This window comes from Desmodus rotundus, chromosome 3, assembly GCF_022682495.2.
Source record: "Desmodus rotundus isolate HL8 chromosome 3, HLdesRot8A.1, whole genome shotgun sequence".
Lineage (NCBI taxonomy): Eukaryota > Metazoa > Chordata > Mammalia > Chiroptera > Phyllostomidae > Desmodus > Desmodus rotundus.
In genome coordinates this window covers 189,095,097-189,115,737 of record NC_071389.1, presented here as the reverse complement: position 1 = coordinate 189,115,737, position 20,641 = coordinate 189,095,097, and the positions used below count along the sequence as shown (strand labels likewise).

Below are 20,641 nucleotides of genomic sequence, written 5' to 3'. Positions count from 1 at the left end.
ACTGGAGAATGGCCTGCACATGTGTCACAAGAATGTATACATTTGCACAGTTTTAAGCAAGTAGTTGAGTGCTGGCCTAAATTATTTCTAAATATTAGTGTAACACCCCAGCCCCACAAGTCAGCGAGACTTCCACAAGAATGTTAAATGTATGCAGAGCTCTGGAACAAAGTGTGCGTAAACCGCAACATGAGCGAAATGGGGGGGGGGGTGTTCCCCACTTGCTACAGTGTGGTGTATAATGCGTTTGAGTCTGTGTTGTTTCCACAGTTCTTTTTAATCAATTTCATTGAGGTATAACGAACACGCAGTAAAATGTCCCCATTTCAAGAGTATATTTCAATCGCATTTTCTAAATAATGAAAATTAATTTTTTAAATGACATTCTAGATTTTCATCTTCAGCATTAACATCGGATCTAATCTTTCTTGTCTTAAAAATATCCTCCCTGGGACGAACGTGACCAGGTATTTTTAAATATTAGAAAGCTATAATAAATAAAACCGTTGGAACTGGAGCATCATATTAGTTTGCTAGGGTTGCCTTAACACAGCGCCGAAACCCGGAGGAACCTACTGTCCGACAGTCCTGGAGGCTGCAAGTCTGAGATCAAGGCCATGCTCCTTCTCAAGCCTTTGGGGAAGGACGCTTCCATGCCTTTTCCTGGCCTTTGGTGGTTGGCAGGCCCTCCTTGGCTCTCAGACGCATCCAGGCCTCCCTTTCGTACGGCTGCCCTCCCTCTGTGCACATCTGCCTGAGCCCGAATTCCCTCTTTTTATAAGGACACCGCTCATTCCAGATTAAGACCCACCCTAATGACTTCGTTTTAACTTGACTACCTCTGTAAGACCCTATTTCTAAATTAACAAGGTCACATTCTGAGGCACTGGGGGTTAGGACTTCAACCCGTCTCTTTTGTGGGGCACAATTCAGCCCATAACAACCACAAATAACAGATGCCATAGAGTTGTATCAGAAATTGACCCAAACATACACAGAAATATTAGAATATGACAAATGTGGCATTTCAAGGAAGTTGAGAGAAGAGGTGACGTTTGAACAACCAGGCAGCCACCCGCTGCATCAACGACTAAATTGTATCAATAATTTACACAGTGGACCTGATCACTTTCCAGTTCCTGGTTCTAGCCCCTGAGCAGGACTTGCTGTCCTGGGGGGCTATAAAAATACTTCAGTATCCTTTCAAATAAACTCACCTTTTTACAAAGACAGGCTTGAGTTGATTTCCTTATCATCATTTCAGAAGCCAATGACCTTCTTTCTGGATATTCCTTCTCACAGAAGGAATGCTCTGTGTTCACAGTTTATATGTTCTTCACTTAAATAAATAAATAAATAACTGTCCCGTCACCCTGCCTCCTTCCCAATCACATCTGGTCTCTCAGCTCTGCCTGGAAGTAGGTTACTAGAAGCCAATTGGTTCCTTCTGCATCGTCCACCATTCTGGGCCACCCAGGCGAAGTGATCGGTCACAGGAGAAACTGTCCTTTGAGGGCCACTAGGAAGTCCGCAAAGCCAGCTAAGATCGCAGCTATTTTAAAACCCAGACATTAAAGTATTTGGATGCGATCCAGAGTGTCCTGCCTCCCTGCGACCTCCCTTCCAGAAAAGAATCAAATTGTGGGCAGAAGGGAAAACTACCTTAACTAGACTTCCAATTCCCTAATCTGCCATTGGACTCCTTGCTCCAGAAAGGGGAATCTTGGAAGCTGGCTTAGTCAAATATTTTTCTGCAAATTGGTGAATCCGAAGGCAGTACTAAAACCAGACAAAGACGCTTGAAGCCGGAGGCTGGCTCTCTCTGCCAGGTTTCCTCTTACCTCGCTCAGCTTCACTTTTCAAATGGCAACGACTGCTCCCACCTATTGGACACTTACATGTCTTGTGTATGTTCAAAAAGACTCACATGATTACATTATCGAATTTTCCCAACATCCCCATAACATAGGTTCTATCATTATTCCCATTTTACAAAAGAGGAAACTGAGGCTCAAGGAAGTTAAGTAAATTAACCAAGGGCACACATTTGGGAAGTGGCTGAGCTCGGATTTGAACCCAGGCTTGTCTGACCCCAGAGTCTGCGCTCTGGGAATCCTAAACCAAAATGTCTGAAGCCAGGGGACGAGAACAGAAGTGGGCGGCACCGCTCAGGGGTGAGACCTGGGGAGCGGTTGGCAGAACAGGGGTGCTGAGCTTGCAATGCATCATCTGAAGGAGGCACAGCTCTGTGGGGATGTGGCCCAGGGTGGCTACATTTTCCATTTTCAAAGAGAAGCTTGAAATCCGGATTTTATATGAAATCTCCCAAATTTTCAATGTTAGAAACTGATTCAAATATTTTTAGGAAAACTCTGTGCCAACATAAAAATTGGCATGGGAGTGGGGCGGTCCACTCTTAGGCAGGAACTCTTGCTCTCCAGTCCTCATGTTACCAATGGGAGGGACTTCAGCGAGACTACACCCAACCTCCCATCTTTCCCCTCTGATTGGTGCACTTCAGAAAAGGACCAGTGCTCAGCTCATCTCCTTCCTCCTCAAGAGCCAGCCTGGCCGGGCAGGGAAAGCATGTCGTAGGCTGAGTGGGAAGGTCCATCTACTCAGGGGTGAGGCACCCACAAACCCTCTTCCTTGCAAACTGAAAGCCATGTTCTCCTCCGTGTATCAGTTTCCTGTGGCTGCTGCAACAAACTCCCATAAAATGGGGGGCTGAAAACAGTAAGAATTTATTCTCTCACAGCGCTGGAGGCTGGACATCCAAAATCAAGGTGTCAGCAAGGCCGTACTTCTTCTGAAAGTTTTGGGAAAGAATCCCCCCTTGCCTCTCCCAGATTCTCGTGCTTCCGGCAATCCGTGGCATCCCTTCTCTTATAACTGCATCACCCCAAGCTCGGCCTCTGTCTTCACACCGCCTTCTCCCTATGTGCCCCCGTGTCTGTTTTCTCTGCTCATAAGGACATCAGTGATATTCGACTTGGGGCTCGCTTGGTCCTGCATGACCTCATATAAATTAATTACATCTGCAAAGACCCCATCATTAGTGTCTCCACTTGACAAATTAGAAACTGAGAGACAGAGAAGTAACCTGTTCGAGGTTCACAGGTAGTAAGTGTGTATAATAATAATTCTAATGTAATAAGCCCAGAGATAAACTCCCTGCTATTGTGAAGACAATGCTGAAGAATCCTGGATTCCATGAATACATTTTTAAAAGTAAAATAGAGATTACTCCCACTGGCATTAAAGGAAAAACAGAGCTGCTATTAAAGCTAATTCCACTAGGGGGAAGTAGACACATGCATTTTGACGCTAGTCCATTGAAATTTTTTTTTTTTTTTTTAATGTTAAACACAAAGTTTTACCACATATTCTATGCAGATTGTTAAGGAAAAAATTGATCCAAACTACTTTTCTATTTTCTTATTGCCTTGAAGTATACAATATTGCTGTGAGGATTAAATATGCGCATCTAACCAAAGCAAATGGAATCAGTGTCTCGAGAGATATCTGCACCCCCACGTTCATCGCAGCATTATTCACAGTAGCCGGGACATGGAAGCAATCCCAGTGCCCACCAATGGATGAGTGTGTATTATTATAGCACAGTAATATACGATATGTAGTGTATTCCAGTATCGGGAAAAAGAAGGAAATCCTCCCATCTGTGACACGAATGAAACTGGAAGACATTTTGCTAAGTAAAATAAACCAGACAGGAAGATAAATACTGTATGATATCACTTAGGTGTGGAATCTTAAAAAAAAAAAAAATCAAACTCATAGGAGCGGAGTGGAATGCTGGTTTCCAGGGGCTGGGACGGTGGGGGGTGGGGAGCACATGCACAGCATATGACTGTAGTCAGTAACACTGCGCTGATCATTGGAAATTGCTAATACAGTAGATTTCAAGTGATCTCACCACACACACAGAAAGTAACTACGTTAGGTGATGTGCTAATTAGCTTGATTACAGTAATCATTTCACTATGCATATGTGTGTCTAATCGTCACGTTGTTTATATACTTTAAATATATACTTTAAAACACATAAATAAATAAATAAATTGAAAAGCCTGCAGTCAACAATAGACCTAATCTCCCTCCAGAACACCCTCCCCAGCACACCCCTGGCCTGGCCTGTTCCTCTCTCATTCATAATCTTCATCCAGTCCCATCGAGTTCTTTGCTTTTCTCCAAATACGCCACGCACACTCCGGCATGAGGCCTTTAACCTGTCCCTTCTCCCTGAAATGTCCTTCTGCGGGATGCCCACATGGGTAGCCAGCTATTCTCCTTCTGGTCTTCACCTTCAAACACTATCTTTTCGATGAGTAATTCCCTGATCATCCTTTGCAGGACTGCAATTGTACCACCCACCTTCCCAACTAGCTCTCTATTCCTACTTCTCTGGTACAGTTTTCCCCAGAACTTGTTACCCTGACAACTGCACACACACCATTTGTTTAGTGTGTCTCCTCTCGGTGAAACACAGGCCCCACGAGGTCAAGGACTTTTTTCTGCTTTGTTCACTGCTACCTCTCCAAGGCCTAACATAGTAAGGACACACCCAGGAAATAAGTGTTGGATCGATGAATCAATGAATGATTTCTGCTAACAATCTTAGAAGAGAATTAGATTTTGTCTCATTCACTGAAAACTTCCAAGGTGCACAAAAGTCAAATAACTTGCCAAAGGCCTTAAAAATTGTCCCAAAGATATTATTGCTCTAGAGCAGACACCAAGTGCCCCAGAAGTCTGTCCTACTCCGGCAGAGCCACACATTTCTCTGTCTTCACACCACCTTGGGGCCACATCATACAATGGGTCCCTGGGACCCAATTCTAAGAATGGAAAAGAATCTATAAGTCCAGAGTACTTCAGTATTAAATACTTAGAGAATACACAAAACATGTAAACGAGTGTTAAATTATCTAAGCACTAGACTCCAGTGGAGAAATAAGTTTGTCTTCATTTAATGGAGTGGGTTTGTGGAGATAGAAATGGGAGAAATATGTGAAGCCACAGGACGTCCTCAACATTATCAAAAACCTGGTTTCTCAGCAGCCGGTTCTACCTGCCGCTGGGAGAGGCGTGGCCTGCACCATTGGAATGCTTCTCATATTCCTGGTGGAATGTTGCGCTTGGAACAAATTTCTGTTTTTTTCATTTTCCCTGACTCTCTGCGGTGGTGTCTGTGCATTGGAGAGAACCGCCAGCTCTCACAGTCTCGAAGGTGTGCTCTCGTGGAGGAGGCGGACCTCATCATTCAACTCCGCCCTAGTTCTTGGTTGTTTCCCAAACCTTTCACAAACAGCACTGTGTCTGAAATCTCCAGGAAAGTGCGCCATAGATTAAATGGGAAAGCACCACCTGCGCTGAACAGAACTGCATTCGTCACGCCTCCTACAGAGACCCGCAAACCAGAGTTAGAAGGGGCAGGAAGAGCAAACCTTCCGATGGCCCCCAGCAGGTGGGGACCTGGGGAGACCAGGCACGTAGGCTCCATGACTGCTTCACTCCCCAATGGCTTCCCGCAGACTGCAGGTCAGCATGGCTGCTGGAGCTCCCCACAAGCTCACCTGCGACCCCATCCCCTTACTTCCATCCAGCCTAGATGAATTTCTAAGCAGTTCCCAGGACACTTCAAGGGCCCTCAGGGCTCTGTGTCTTTGCACCTGCAGTTTTCTGCCCAAAGCTTTGCTACTCCTGCCTAAAGCTGGCTAACTCCACTCTCCTTTGATTCTGTAGGGGACTGCAGTGGGGGTCTTTCCTAACCTGCCAGTCTGATGTAGGTGCCCCTGTTGATGCTCCCAAAGTAATCCGTGCCAACTTTGGGCAGTGCTGTGTTCATTCCAGGCTACCCCTGCTATTCCAATGAGCCGTGAATGCAGGGTCTTTCAGCGGTCTCCTCGGTAGTTAGTGCCCACGTGGGCACAGCAGGAACTCAACGGACCATGGTTGATAAATGACTGGAAATCAGAGCTGGGTATTAGAACACAGTCTATGGAAAAGCACACCATTCTGCACTGTTTGAGTTCATCATATACATTACATAAAAACAAGCAAGTAAGATGTAAACTACCTTCCTAGGAATGCGTTCCTTACCTCCCTTTTTCACTCCTGATGTCACTACCCCAGGCATGGCTACAGTTCGACTACACAAAGCTCCCATTTCCAGAAGTGAACCTGTTCTATCTCCCTCTTCAAGATCTCACCAGCTCAACGGCTCAGAGAGACAGCTTCCCCATTGGACTGCCTCAGCCCCTTCGATCCTCTGCCCCTCTCCCTGGAGTCTACTCCAGATCACTTTTGCAAAAACTCTCAGTTCCCTGGGCCAGGCCATCTTTAATTTTAAAGCCCCAGAAGTTGGTTGTACCGGCCAAAACCAGACTGCTACATTCTAGGGATTCAGATGGTTCTCCCAAAACTAAACTCTAGTCATGTCTTTTAACTAATCTAGGAATAAATGTCTCCTGGCTCAGGTTTCTTAAGAAAACCTTTTCTAATAAGATAATTTTGTTCATCAGAAAGTCTCTGAAATTCATCTCTTCCTTACCTACTTTTTAATGATATTCTTGAAAATAATCAACAGTCATTGTTTGAAAAGTTATTAACTTAAAATTTAGGCATTTTTAAGACTCCCTTTTCTTTTGAAAGATCTTAATGTTAACAGTTACTCCTGTCTTACGTCTGTCACTCCAGAATCCTCAGTACCCAATAAAGGTTATTATAATCATTAGTCTTAAGACATAGGTAGGTGGGCAGCAAGCATGATTAAAGTACAATACCCAGGAGGTTCTAAATTTAAGTAATGTCTGCTTGAAGGAGAACATTAAGGCTTATAATAATATGGAAGAGAATGAAATGTGGTCAAGTTTTAGGAAAGTTTCAACTAACTTCTGAATTGGAACTTCATTTCGCAGGCCTGCTTGCTATTAAAAGTCAACCTAAGTAGGTGGAAGGGCAGTGAAAAGATGGGGTTTGTCAAGAAGTAACCTGAAAAAATTACCCATGGTCAAAGCTTCAACAATTTGTGCAAAAAAAAAAACCTGATAAAATGGTGATTGGATTATAACCTAAAGAACAAAATGAGTGTCTGTGAGTCCATATGGATAGAAATAAATGATTGAATAGATGAATAAATAGGGAACAGGAACAAATGAACACTCCTAGGAGAAGAATTCCGAGTAATCCGAGTGAAGAACTGAGGAAAGCGCACACCACGCCTGGACAGCCCAGGGATAACGCTGCAGGCAACGCCTGAGGATGGGGCTCATGCGGCAGGCACACCTTTGAAGAGAAACAGTGCGCTGGCAGAGTCTCAAAGTTCCTCCCCGAAAATACTTATTACTGTGCTGCATTTAACAAATGTCCGAAAATCCCTTGTTACTCGCTCCTTTAGGAAGTAGACCTTAACTCTCTTCTTCTTTGAGTGTGGTCCAAACTTGTGACTCACCCATGAGGAATAAAGAGTGGGAAAGAAAACCTGGACACCTTACAGTGGGGAAACCTGGCAGACGCCCCCTGCCGGGGGACCACGGTTAATATCCCCAGTAAAAGTCATGTTAATTTCATGAGCTATTAAGATACATGATGAGGATATTCTTTCCAAAAATCTACTGCCCCAGCCTAATCATAAGAAAACATCAGACAAATCCAAATTGAGGGAAATACTTCCAAATGTCACCTAGTGGCTTCAAAATTATCACGGTCATGAAAAACAAGGAAAGACTGAAAAAACGCCAGGAAGGTGAGACTAGGGGAACAGGAATACCAAATGTAACAGAATGCAGTGGAGCCTCGGACTGGACCCGAAACAGAAGAAGGACATTTATGAGGAAATGCACAGAATCCAAGTAAAGACAGCAGCTGAGTTTACGGCATTGTGCTCATGCTTGATGTCTCAGTTTGGGCAAATGTACTGTGGTTATGTAGGGAGAAGCCGGGTGAAGGGTGTACAACTCTCTGTACCACCTCTGTGCTTGTCTGCAAGTCTAAAATTATTTTCGAATTAAAAGTTTTCAAAGAGCGACTCTATCTAATGTATTGAATAGGATAAACTGCTGACAGTGCACCTGAATACCACTGTGGACTTGTGGGTAGAGGACAGGCGTACATTTATCATAATCCATTCTTAGCAATTCTTTTTTTTAAAGATTTTACTTATTTATTTTTGTAGAGAGAGGGGAAGGCAAGGAGAAAGAGAGGGAAAGAAACATCAATGTGTGGTTGCTTCTCACGTCCCTCCTACTGGGGACCTGGCCCACATCCAAGCATGTACCCTGACTGGGAATCGAACCAGTGACCCTTTGGTTCGCACGCTGGTGCTCAATCCACTGAGCCACACCAGCCAGGGCTCTTGGTGATTCTTACCTTCAATTTTTTTTTTTTAATCATTTTGATGTCCCTATGGTTGTTGTATGGACCAAATATATAAGATAATGCTTTTCTTATGAAAAATTTTGTTTTATCATGGTAATCTACCTATACGTTATCTTTACATATTGATATACTGTATTAATACATGACAATGACATGTATGACTTCCTTGAAAGTGTTCTTTTGAAAAATAATTAAGAAATCCAAGTAACGAGGGATAAAAATGTTTTAATTGTTGAAATACATTGGTAAATTGAGTAATTCACATTGCAATAGTACATGAATACACATGGTCATTATCGAATGAAAACTCCCCCGATACCCCACTGACCACCAGTCACAAGTCCGTGAAACAGGGTGGAAGGAATGTGATGAGGGGCTGCGACCACTCGGGGGCCGAATGGGAGACTCGACGGCTGGGAAGGGTTTGCAGTCACGGAGCCTTGGACTGAAGAAAACAGGAAATTGATCAAAATGTGTATATGACGTGCCAGTTTCAGCGGTTCCTTGTAAAATATTGCAATGTCACATACTGTTCCTAATAAAGGAGAATTTCTGACACTTAAATAAAGCTGAAAACCAAATAGTAAAAAAGGGCAAGAGACAACAGTAAGAATCAATTTAACAATCCTACAGCTAAAAATTAATGTGAAGTAGAAACAGTGAAAGATAACAGACAAATATATGATTTCAGGTTATTCATTTATAGTGCCTTATTATCTTCAGTTACGAACAGAATGAGGATTTTGTTATATAAAAACTATCAAAAGAGTATCAGTGAAAAGACACCATCTTCACAAATGGCGTTGAACGGCGGGGCAGACACGCTGCCGGCACGGAGCGGGCTGGCTGGGCGGCAGCCGTCTGTCAGCTGGTCTGTGCAGACGGGCCACAGAAAGTTCCACACCCGCCTGTCCTGTTTAACCGAGTCCTTTCTGGTACCACATCGCTCGGGGTGCTCCATGGTCTGAACTACCGGCTTAAACATTTTGAGGAGGTGGGGGCGGGGGCGAGGGCGAGTGATTGTTTAGAATCTCCTTGAAAATGTCTGTGCACATTACAACACCCCGTGGAGCGGAATACCTTCTAAATCTTGATGAGCAAGCTACGAAGGTAACAGACAAAGGGGAAATAATTAGCGAGCTTGAAAAGGTACAACTTCAATAAAAATACATCAGCTTTAAGCCTAGAAATTATTTACTGATTTTCTTTTAAGTAAAACATACATCCAACATTCACTTAATATTTATTTATTGAAGACTTCATGCACGACCAGCACAGTGCCGACCACAGATTGATATAGAGACAAAATCAGGTAGAAAAAGAGACTTATACATGGACACTTAAAACACGACAAAATAATGCCCAAACCTAGCTGCATGTCATCATCACCCAAATGAAAGGGACAGACTGCTTGGCCACAACCCATCCCTTCCCTCCGTGGGCAGACTCTCCTGGGCGGGCTCTAGCCATCCACACTATGTCAGGGGGTGTTCTGACGCAGCTGGTCCATCCACTGGCCTTTGAGAGCCACCCCTGAAGCTCCTCTGGGCTGGCAGTGCTCCACGCGTCTAAGAGAGCACAGCTTTCACCCTCGAGTCATCTGCAGAAGAAACTACGCGTTTGTATCGTGACATGAGTAATTTTTAAAGATTCTGAAATCATTTCTCACTTTGCTACAAAAAGTAACCATGGCAACTTTGAATGTTGCTCATTGAGTGAGTTCAGTGGCTTTATTTCAGAGAAGATTTTACACGGCAGGCCAAAGAGGGTGTCTTCACTCCTTTCCATCAAAATGTCTTTTGGTCCAAAAGATACTCCTCATTTACATCAGGGTTTCTGCCCAATAATGTCAGCCCAGAAGGCCGTGAGTTCAGCTGTGTTACAGATAAGTATCAACTAAGGGAAAGGGGCAGCCTCTCCACTGAGAAGTCTTTGCGGGTAACTCAAAGGAGGCGGGGAAAGATCAGGATCAAGTCGATTGTATAGAAACAGGGAAAACTGAGAAGACAGAGGGAGGGCAACAGAATAATATACATTTACAGCCAGGAGCGGGAAGGACATATTCTAGCCAGCTGTCTGAAGTTACGTGGGCTGGCTTACCAGCAATGTTGCTAAACTGTTATCTGGGAATTTTAGGTCCACATACAAAATGTAGCAATCATCTCGTCTCCCACGAAAAAACTAAAGCGGAGAAGCTGGGAGAAGGTAAAGGATGCATCTAAGGTCCTGTGTTAGCAGAGCTGCCGAGTCTCCGGATATCTATCTGTAAACACCTTTTCCTACCCCATCCCATGCATTTTGAAATACACCCTGTTTTCAATTCTTTTTCGATTGGATGCGAACAACAAAAATACTACTACAGTAGGGGAAAACTGGCAGGGAACTGAGAAATCAACATGGAGGGTTAGAACTGTATTAAAAATATGAGAAATCGCCCTGGTTGGTGTGGCTCAGTGGACTGAGTGCCGGCCTGCAAACCAAAGGGTTGGTGGTTCGATTCCCAGTCTAGGGCACATGCCTGGGTTGCGGGCCAGGCCCCCAGTAGGGGGTGCATGAAAGGCAACTACACGGTGATGTTTCTCTCCCTTTCTCCCTCCCTTCCCCTCTGTAAAAATAAGTGAATAAATAGATCTTTAAAAAAATACGAAATAGAAAATCTCAATCAAATTCCTAGAGAAACTCAACACCCTAACATGATTGTGGGTACTAGGGGATCAAATCCCATGATGCTGCTGCCCTGATGGGAAAATCTTTTCAAAGGTGCTAGCCAAGACTGATACATTTCTTACCAGAAAGAAACTGGTTACAGTTTCCATGTCCTCATGCCCCAGTGGGAAAGCTTATTTGTCTCCACCTGTGAGCTTATTTTGTGATCCCTCCCCATCCCAAACACCAGGTCCAGTACTGTCCCTCAGCAAGAAGCTGGTTCACTACCAAATCAGTCTTGCATTGGGTCTGCCAATGGCTGGGTGCTGGTTACCAAAAGCATATCGCAATGATGATGATGATAGTGATGAGGATGATGAGGGTAGCAGAAGCTACCATTTATTTCATACTCAATCCTAACAACCACCCTTCACAAGCTAAGCATTAGTTCCATTTTACAGATTTAAAAAATGGAAGCAACCAAGGGAAAGTAATTTGCCCAGCTCATAAGTGAAAGAGCCTGAGTTCAAATCCAAGGCTGTATGGCTCCCCAAAGAGAAGGGACTGTCTCAGGAATCTCAGGAGACAGCGTCCATGATTAATGGAGGTTCAAAAGAGTCAGAAGGTGATTCAGCAAGACCGAAAGACAGTAGGGACCCAAGCACGGAAGTGTCGCTGGACCAGGTGAGCTGAGGCTCCTATTCTCTACGAATGGCTGCTTGGCAGCTTTTAGAGATGGGGCATAGTTAACAAATGAAAGCTATTTTCTCCTGTCCTTGTTCTTGCTCGTCTTACTGTAACTCTAGCTCCAAGCTCTTCACCAGGATCCCAGGTCCACAGTGCATCATGTAGACCATGCTTCCTTCTGTCCACAATGAACATGTTTTATGATATCCAAGCAGCAAACCTGGACTATGAGTTTACTCCTCCTGCCTGCATAACTGGGTACTGAGGTACTGCCCGTCTCCGCTGGCGCCGTGGCACTGATACATCTCCTCTCTGTACTTTCGCTGGCTCCGGGCTGTGGTCAAACGCTTAACGTTGACCCCAATCTAATTCCCAGCCCCAGCCCCTCTAGTCTCTCCCTGTCGTTTCCAAGGTCTGAGACTCTTCAAGTTTTTGGCAATGAAGACTGAAAACTCATTGTTTTTGGTAAACACTTGGCTTGCTCTTTTTAAATGAATTAAGTTGCATTTGAAAGAAAAGAAATGTTTTTTAAAGCCCACGAAGAAAACTGATCTAACGGTTAAAGACCTCTTTGCAATGAAACACGTTCGGTTCCACAGCTTTAACCACAAGACGAAACCCCCTCCTAATCTCGAAGTCCCAAGATTCCTTAGAAATAACATAGCAAAATAATATCTACAGTTCATTCATCATCAAGGCTAAACACATCCAATTATTTAGAAAAATATACAGTACCTCTCCATTATTCAGTCATGTGTTTGTCTTCTAATCTTAAAGAGAAAAGTAAGACAGGTAAGTGTTCGCATTATGAAGAGCAATTCTGGTTTCTTATAAAAGCTCAAACAGTCACAGCATATATTATTTGCTAATTCAAATCGTAAAGTAGAAAGTAAGGATGAGGAACAAATAACTAAAGTACGTTAAATTAATGCACTACAGCCCGAATAGTTCTTTCACACTGGGCACGGGACAACCGCACAGTACTTAGTAAGTCAGCGTTCTTTACACGGCCCCCACTTAGAGTTTGCTCACGCAAGAAGCCATCTGCAAGGCTGTGGTCGCGCCTACCGTCAAAAGGACTTCATTCACCCCGCAATGACCGGTAAAACTCCGAAAAGGGAGCCTCACTTCACTTAATCCTACAGCAGGCGGTTACTCTCCCTCGAATCACCAGACTGATCATCAGTCAGTCATCTTTGTAATATATATAGGAGTTTACCTTTGAGTTCTACAAAACCCCCATGAACGAAATGACACGTTAGCTTTCACTTTCTCACTGATCACCGCTGATATCAGTAAAAAATTTAAAGTACCCATGGAGTGAGACCACAAACAGAAGCTAAATTACGACTCCCTCTGTACAGGGCAGGCAGTGGTAAAAATGATTACAAAGACAGACGCGGGGCTCCCTGCCACTCAAGTGTATGCAGGTTGGGTCACGCTGAAATACAAACTTCGCATTTTCTCACAAAACCTAAAATAGATCGTTAGAGAAAATAAGTATCTCATGATTTCACCTACTTTTTCGAACTGTCTTTGCTTGATTCGATACCATATGGACAGCTTCAGACGGGAGACCGACATATACCCCTCCGTAGTTTCTTCATGAAAAGAAGCGGGTACAGGAAAAAAATCAGACCGACTTAAATGGTACTACATGTTTGAAGAACGCAATAGAAGCATGGAGTACCTCAACCAAGTTATTAAAGTAACTCATGATTTTTCAAAAGTGGAATTTAAAATATTATTGCCCTTGGAAATGTAATTTTTTTCTGTTAAAAAAGAAGCTACATATATATAAAGGAAAGCTGTATTGAGTTGGTAGAAATTTTAGATATCTTACTTACAATAAGAAAAAAAAGAAATTAGAATGTTATAATTTAGTGTAGTACTAAATACAGTGGAGTGACATGTGACATTTATCAAGAATTCAGAGCAGCCAAAGTGATATATTCAATGCTATGGACACACAAAAAAACATGTCATCTACAGGTAGATCAAAATACAAGATTCGGAGACAGAGAGCTGAGGAGCAATGAGAGCGGGGAGCAGGTAAGCCGAGGAGGAACGAGGAACGGGAGGACGGGCGGCTGAGAGAATGAGGGGCAGCCACCCGGTCAGGGAGAAGAGCACAGCCAAAGCCACAGGATGAAAACCGCCGCAGGCCACGTGCACAGGACAAAAACCAAACTTGCCTGAAAGAAGCAAAGATAACGAACCCTGGGCAAGTTCTTTGTCAGATCACATGCTCTGTGCCAAAACTTTTCCTGGTGGAATCTCTATTATACTGGTAGTGTGCTACAGTGTTAAATTAAATTTGTGAGCTAAATTAATCCATGTTAAATTAAATCCATGAGATGTGGCCAAAATTATCCAAATTAAAGCCAGCTTCAATATCAAACATACCTCCTCTTGTCATCTTCTGTTATCGATTCTTCTGTTCTGCAAGGTCAAAAACACCTGCTGTGAGACTACACTTGAGGTGAGGAGAAAATGACTCCGAGTTACAGTCTTTTACTTCAAGTTCTTCCACCAAGTATTTCTGTAACACAGTATTTCTGTCTCCACCTCAAGCATTCATACACTAAAAAATTTGTTAATTTTCTACTTATCATAATATTCAAACCCAGCAAATGCCAAAGGGCCCAACTGCAAACAAGATGAAAAATTGAGGGCAGCCGAAATTGAGAAGAGCACAGAAATGAGACATCAGGAAGCTGGGGTTCTTCTCTTGGCTGTGCCACCTGCTCCCTGACAAACAGGCAGTGGGCAAGTGGCCTACCTGTATGGCATTTGTAAAACAAGGGGTCAACCAGATGACTCCAAAGGTCCCTTCCAGTCCTAGCACACTATGACTCTGTGTTCCTCATGCCAGTCAGTGGCACAACTCCAGGTATGAATGACGTTTTTAGTGCAAAAAAAATTCATGTCAATTAGGTTTTTTTTAATCTTAAACAAAAACAAAAAAAACTGCATCCATTTTATACATGATCTACTGCACAGAGAAGGGGGAAAGATTAAAGGGAAGTTGTAGAGGGACTCAGTACTGTAAAACACACAGCCTCTTTCCTTGCAAAAGAGGAACCCGTATTCTACTGGAATTCCTGGGCAAATTTCTGAGAGTGTCAGGAAGCTTTCCTTAAAGAACTCGTTAGCATACATAAGTTACTTTTTGAAAGGAAATAACAAGTCAACGAGATCTAAGTATGTCTAGCTGAGCTCAACATGTAATTCTTAGGGGCTTCAGTGAAGAAGAAAAGCAAACTGAAAACATCTAAACAGCTTCACTGACTCTTCTAATTCTAGGGACTAATTGTGGTCTCCCCCATTTCAAAGTCGTTAATTTTTCAAATGTCCACGTGCACGAGATTTTGCTTCGCTGCAACAGCCAGTAAGTCCCGAGTCTGTAGAGGAGGGGAGTATAAATGCGACAATTACCGGTTAAACACTGGCCCTGCCCGCAGCTAGTGCTCCAGCAGAGCGCAAACTCCCCTTGAGACCTAATCGATCCACGGTGAGTGCATAACCTACAGTGGCCAGACAATTATCAACCTCGTCTCTCTCTTGCTAACGGTGGGTCGTTTTTTAATTCAAAGGTGTCAAGGTTATGCGATATTAGAAATGGTGTTGTGCTCATTGAAGCGGCCTAACAAAGTGTTGTTCACTACCTGTAATTAGAATGGATTTATCACCTGTTGGTGCACATGATAGGAAACCGAAATAAATTCACTCAAGATTATCAGAACGGCTTACTTTGGCCCTGAGTAACTACCATTACCACGAAATTGGTTTTTGAAGCTACACGTAACTGGTAGATTTGGACACACACAAAGGTTCATATTTCCTGCCACAGCTACACTTTTCATATCCAATTACGTATCTGTTTATTTTCATTCTTTCCCTTCCTAATTGTGATTAAGGGTATAGTGAAGGTTTTGAAATATATTTTAACTTCCCCAAATATAAAAAATCATAAATTATTTTAATCTGTTGTACCTTATTAAATACTCAATATGCTAAAACCCAACCTGTATTCTCCTTTATAACATTAATCAATAACGTTACTCATCTAACTGGCAGGAAATGATAATGTAGCTGCCATATTCTTTGGATACTAAGTTAACCTTCAGATATAATACAAAATGTTAAAAAAAAAATACCACTTATAAAGGCTTATAAGATGCCTATTCTTTTAAACCTAATAAGTTATCATCCTGCCTTGGTACGTATGCCCCCATGTATGAGATTGCTGCTTCACCCATTCCTCCCACAAACAGTGGTTCCACAATCCAATGACCAGAGACCGAAGTCTACACAGGAAAGAATGGAACCTCCAGGGACCCCCTCCTGTGTCACATACAGTGCGGGGCACTCCACACCATCAGTGCTAGTCCTCACAACAACTCTGAAAACTTAGACCTGAGGAAATAGGTTCAGAGAGCCATGTAACTGATAAACATGCAAGACCCACAAGCAAGCCCAACATGTACCCCATCCGACAGCACAGCCATGCTCCACACTCTAACCCACCACTCTCTGCCCCTCAAACAGGCAGATGGAAACGTCAGAAACACTTCCGGTGACACGCCAACATGGCGGCTGCCCCTAAAGTGGGAGCTGCCCCAACACCATGCTTACAAACGCTTTCGGCATCACGCCTGGCTCACAACCTGCTTGTGTAAACTGTACACAGCACTTTGTTGGTGCTGTTACCTCATTTCCTTTAATCCTCACCGCTACCCTGCAGGATGGGTACTGGCCACCTTTTAAAGATGAAAACGGTGCACTGAGTGGCTGAGGAGCATGCCCAGGGTTACACAGCCCGGTAACAGAGCCAGAATTCAAACACAAGCTGGTATGATTCCAACTCCTGCGTTATAAGCTGTGAGCCCATGCTAATTCCAATCAGAGAAACAGCCCCATCTCCCAAGCTGGATCTCTGCAATTTTTATCATCCCACCCAAGGAAAGAGGGAACCAAGATGGTAAAAGAGTCTTCGTGTTTCATTAGCATCAGAAGAAACTTCTCACGGCTGCCATGGACAAGCCATCGTTGTAGAACTTGACAAATTGCTTCGTAATTCATGTTTACCCAAGTACCAGAGTTGTCCTGATCAGATGTTACATCAGAATCTACTCACTTGAAAAACCAGGCCCAGACTGAGATGCATTCAGAAAATCGTGGTTAGTCTAAGCTGAATCCCCGGGTGAACAGACAGGTCCAAGATACTGTGGTTAGCTGCCTGAGGACCAAATGCTGCACTGTCTGTGTCCCAGAGGACTGCACCCTACCAGCTGGGGGGGCGTGAGCCTGCCTCAACTGCAGGGGCTATAGCGTCGGGAGGCAGACATGGTTCATCAGGCAGCCACAAAGCTTCCTGGTGAAAGGAAGACCTGGAGTTGTTAAGCCAAAGGCCCAGAAAACCTAGTGGAGTTGCCTCCTGGTTACTACTCGCTGCAGGTGAGAGCTAAAAAATCCACCTTCTGGTGTGGGGGACTAACTTCCCTGAAAGCTCTTTTTTTTTTTTTTTTGAGATTTTAAAGTATTTTGTTTTTCTGGAGTACAGAGCCTTCCTTTTCACTAGACTATAATTTCTCTCTCTCTCTTTTTTGCCTCTTATTTTTAAAATATTTTTTTATTTTTCAATCACAGTTGATATGCAATATTATGTTAGTTTCAGGTGTGCAACCCCATGATTAGACACTTATATAACTTACGAAGTGATCACCCCAATAAATCTAGTACCAACCTGGCACCATGCTTAGTGATTACAATATTATTGACTGTGTTCCCTCTGCTGTACCTTACGCCCCCGTGACCACGTTGTAACTACCAATTTTTACCATTTCCTAATCCCTTCCCCTGAAAAGTTATTTCCTGTTGATAAGAGAAGTGGACATTATCTCAGGGCAGTACAAAAGTGGGGTTCCTTAAGTTTATCTTACCACCGAGCAACTTATCAAGAAACCTGCCTTTGGGATTCTAATCCTTGGCAGAGTCGCAAGTTCGGAATGATGCCCTGGGTGTCCGAACCCTGGGGCTGCTCATCCGGACACCATTTCAAGATATCGCTGCACTTGTTTCCTCTCACAAAACGTATTTTGAAAGATTTTGTTATCAACTGGCCTTAATAGCTAATTGGCTGATATTGTGCCAGACATACACTGCCCAAGGGAGCTTCTGATGCACTGGGAGCTAATGTAATTGGAATCAGAGGCAAATAAGGCTTACGTTTCGGGAGGCCTGTGCGGCCTCACTGTGATCACATGCAGATTTCCACTCAGTTTCTGAAGTAATGAAGTTGGTCTGCGGCCCTTCGTCAGCCTCCGAGATCCAGAACGCCCCGGTGAGAACCACTTCAGGCCAGAGCCCTCTCTGCCCAACAATCCCCGCCCCCCCACCCCCTCGCCCCTGGAGCTCTCAGATGAGCCACTCTGTGTTTCACTGAGGACTTTATTTTTCTTTTCTGGTCACTAGAGCTTAAGCAAGGGAAGAGTGGCTATTGGGTGGCCTGCAGCTGTTATGGCTGACAGATTATAAAATTTGCCCCCAAACCAGCACAGGAGTAGGGTGGGCGAACGCAATACAAAGCCACACCTCCCTGGGCTTTGGGAGAACAGCGCCACGGACAGAGTCTAGAAGGTCCTCAGAAACACGCGCCATTACTCTATTTTCTGCAGATCAGCAGAGGCAGAGAGGGAGATGGCCTTACCCTTGAATCTTCCCTGAGAGAGGAGAGGCTGGAGACTGAATTATGCCAAGCCAGAAAAGTGAAAGTAAACACGAGGCCAACTCACAGCAGATGGACTGGAAAGGAGGCCCAGCTGCCCTGCGCCCTTGGCAACGCTCCCCGGGGGTTAAGTGGCCTAAGTATCTCTATTGACTCAGCCTACCCACAATCTTGCTCCCTCAGAAAAGGAGCAAGAGGACACACATCAGCCAGGATGAATCTCCTGGAGGTAATGCTCTTCTGAATAACAGTTCTGAAACAGAGTTCAGGGGTCAAGGCCCAGACACCTACAAGCAGGGGCACTGAAAAATGGGAAATGTGAGAGAAGAAATCCGGGGACAACCTGAGCACCCCTCAATCCACCATAAGTGTGGAAGACACCTTGAGAATAAGGCTTCTACCATGAGGACCAAAAACACAGGGTTATAGGAGGTAAGGGACCAGGCACCATAAACCAAACCACCCAAACACAGAAAGTGGAGAGTAACGTTGACCAGTGTCCCTCCCCGCTCCCCTGCCCTGGCTCCCATGTCCCCATTAGGCCAGGGTCAATGAAGAAACTAGCACAAATTACCAAAGGGTCAAGGGTGATCTGGAAGCAACTAGGTGGCACATCAAGACAAAACCTGCTCTTGCCAGGGGACCTGTGCTAGACAACAAGCTACTGTCTCTCGGCACCAAATCCTCACCCCCCGCTCTGTGATGCTGGGGCTGGAACTCTGAAAACCGCATTCTCCTTGGCCATCTGGCTCCCTGTTAGGTCCTACCAAGGACATGCTGGAGACAGATAAAATGCCAAAGGAGGAAAAGGGCTACTCTCTTAAGCTTTGGGTGCTGTTCCTGCCAGCATCGCCCCAGCAGCTGGCTCCAGGGTCCAGAACAGGACCCAGTACCTTCATTTTTCAGTCCCTACAGCTGAAGGGGGGGCCGGGGCCAGTGCCTACAAGTGGCCTGCAGCTGTGATCACTGATGGATTTCAAAAGTCAGATGTGACAGCTCCAGGCTGGCAGCCCCTGTCTCCTGAGGCCCTGAGATGCCGACAGCAGCCAGGCAACACTGTCCCCTCGGAAGTCTGGGTCCCAGCCCCCCAGAGCCCCTCTCCCTCCAGCTCCCAGATTTTGATAACCCTGCCTCCTTCCTCTGTCACTCCAGCCCTAGCCCAGGCAGCCACTTCCTGCCATTACTAGTTCTGTTCATCTCAGTCTTCCTTCCTTACCTCCTCAGTCCTCCAACACCTGCTTAACAACAATTCCTAACAGTAATCTCTCTCTGCGAAAATAGTTACTGTGATTTCCTTCACACTGACTGGACACCAACTGATACCTCACTTGGCAGCAAGAGTGGGGGTTATCTCACACACTGAACCGTCTTACTAAGGCATCTAAAGTACGTGTTACTTTCTGTTCATCGGATCCAGTTCCTACAATGTGATCAACATACTGGAGTATGATGTGCTGCGGGACATCAGTAAGATGGAGACACTGCAGAAGAGAGGGTGTGAGCAGGCAGGGAGATCGATACAGCCCACAGGTAAGACTGTGATGGTATACTGTTGGCCATGCCAGGAGCAGCGAATGCTTCTGGTAATCCTTGCAGACTGGCACAGGGATAAAGGGTTTGCCAGACCAAAGGCTGCATGCCAGGAGCTGGGGCTACGTGGATTATTTTCAATAAAGATATCACATCTTGACCAGCAGCTGAAATTGGGGTCACCCCTTCACAAGGTTTACAATAATCCAAAGTCACCCTCTAAGATAAATCTGCCTTCTGCACTGGCCCAACAGGCAAGCTCCTCAGGTGGTAGTTTTAAAATGACACGCCCTTGCAGAGTAGAATACTGCTGAGTGCTACCTATCTCACCAAAGTCGGCCCAACACTTGACTCCCACACAAGTGTGTCAGAAAGAGAAAAAGAAAAAAAAACAACCAGCCATCAGCAACCACAACTGAACTTACAGTTGGATAACTTCAGGTTTCAAACTGCTTTGTTCATATCTCAGAGTTCCCACCGAGCTCTTCTGGCCTGCTTCCCGTGAACCTGCTCACAGCAGCACAGGACTCTTCTCACCCTTCTCAGATTGAACATTCGGACCCAGAGTCTCTGGGGGGCCACACATCCACCTGCTTTGTACTGGCTTTGTGGACCTTTCCTAGGTGAACCAGAGAGACTGACCTTCTC

General features: G+C 44.6%; 1 protein-coding gene across 2 annotated transcripts in view; it reads right to left on the bottom strand.

The window, feature by feature from the left end:
- Positions 1 to 8,590: 8,590 nt before the first annotated feature.
- Positions 8,591 to 20,641, bottom strand: part of C3H12orf75 (chromosome 3 C12orf75 homolog) — a 34,025-nt gene continuing 21,974 nt past the window's right edge. Inside the window, exons 3-7 of one of the 2 annotated variants that reach the window (XR_006653853.2) lie at positions 14,140 to 14,175; positions 13,255 to 13,334; positions 12,469 to 12,503; positions 9,769 to 10,000; positions 8,591 to 9,502 (exon numbers count right to left, since the gene is read on the bottom strand). Coding sequence is in view for 1 of the 2 variants with exons in the window: in XM_045187080.2 (XP_045043015.1) it covers positions 12,499 to 12,503; positions 13,255 to 13,334; positions 14,140 to 14,175 (121 nt within the window). In the remaining variant the exon portion in view is untranslated. The remainder of the gene's footprint in view (positions 9,503 to 9,768; positions 10,001 to 12,468; positions 12,504 to 13,254; positions 13,335 to 14,139; positions 14,176 to 20,641) is intronic. The other variant, XM_045187080.2, reaches the window with a different exon arrangement.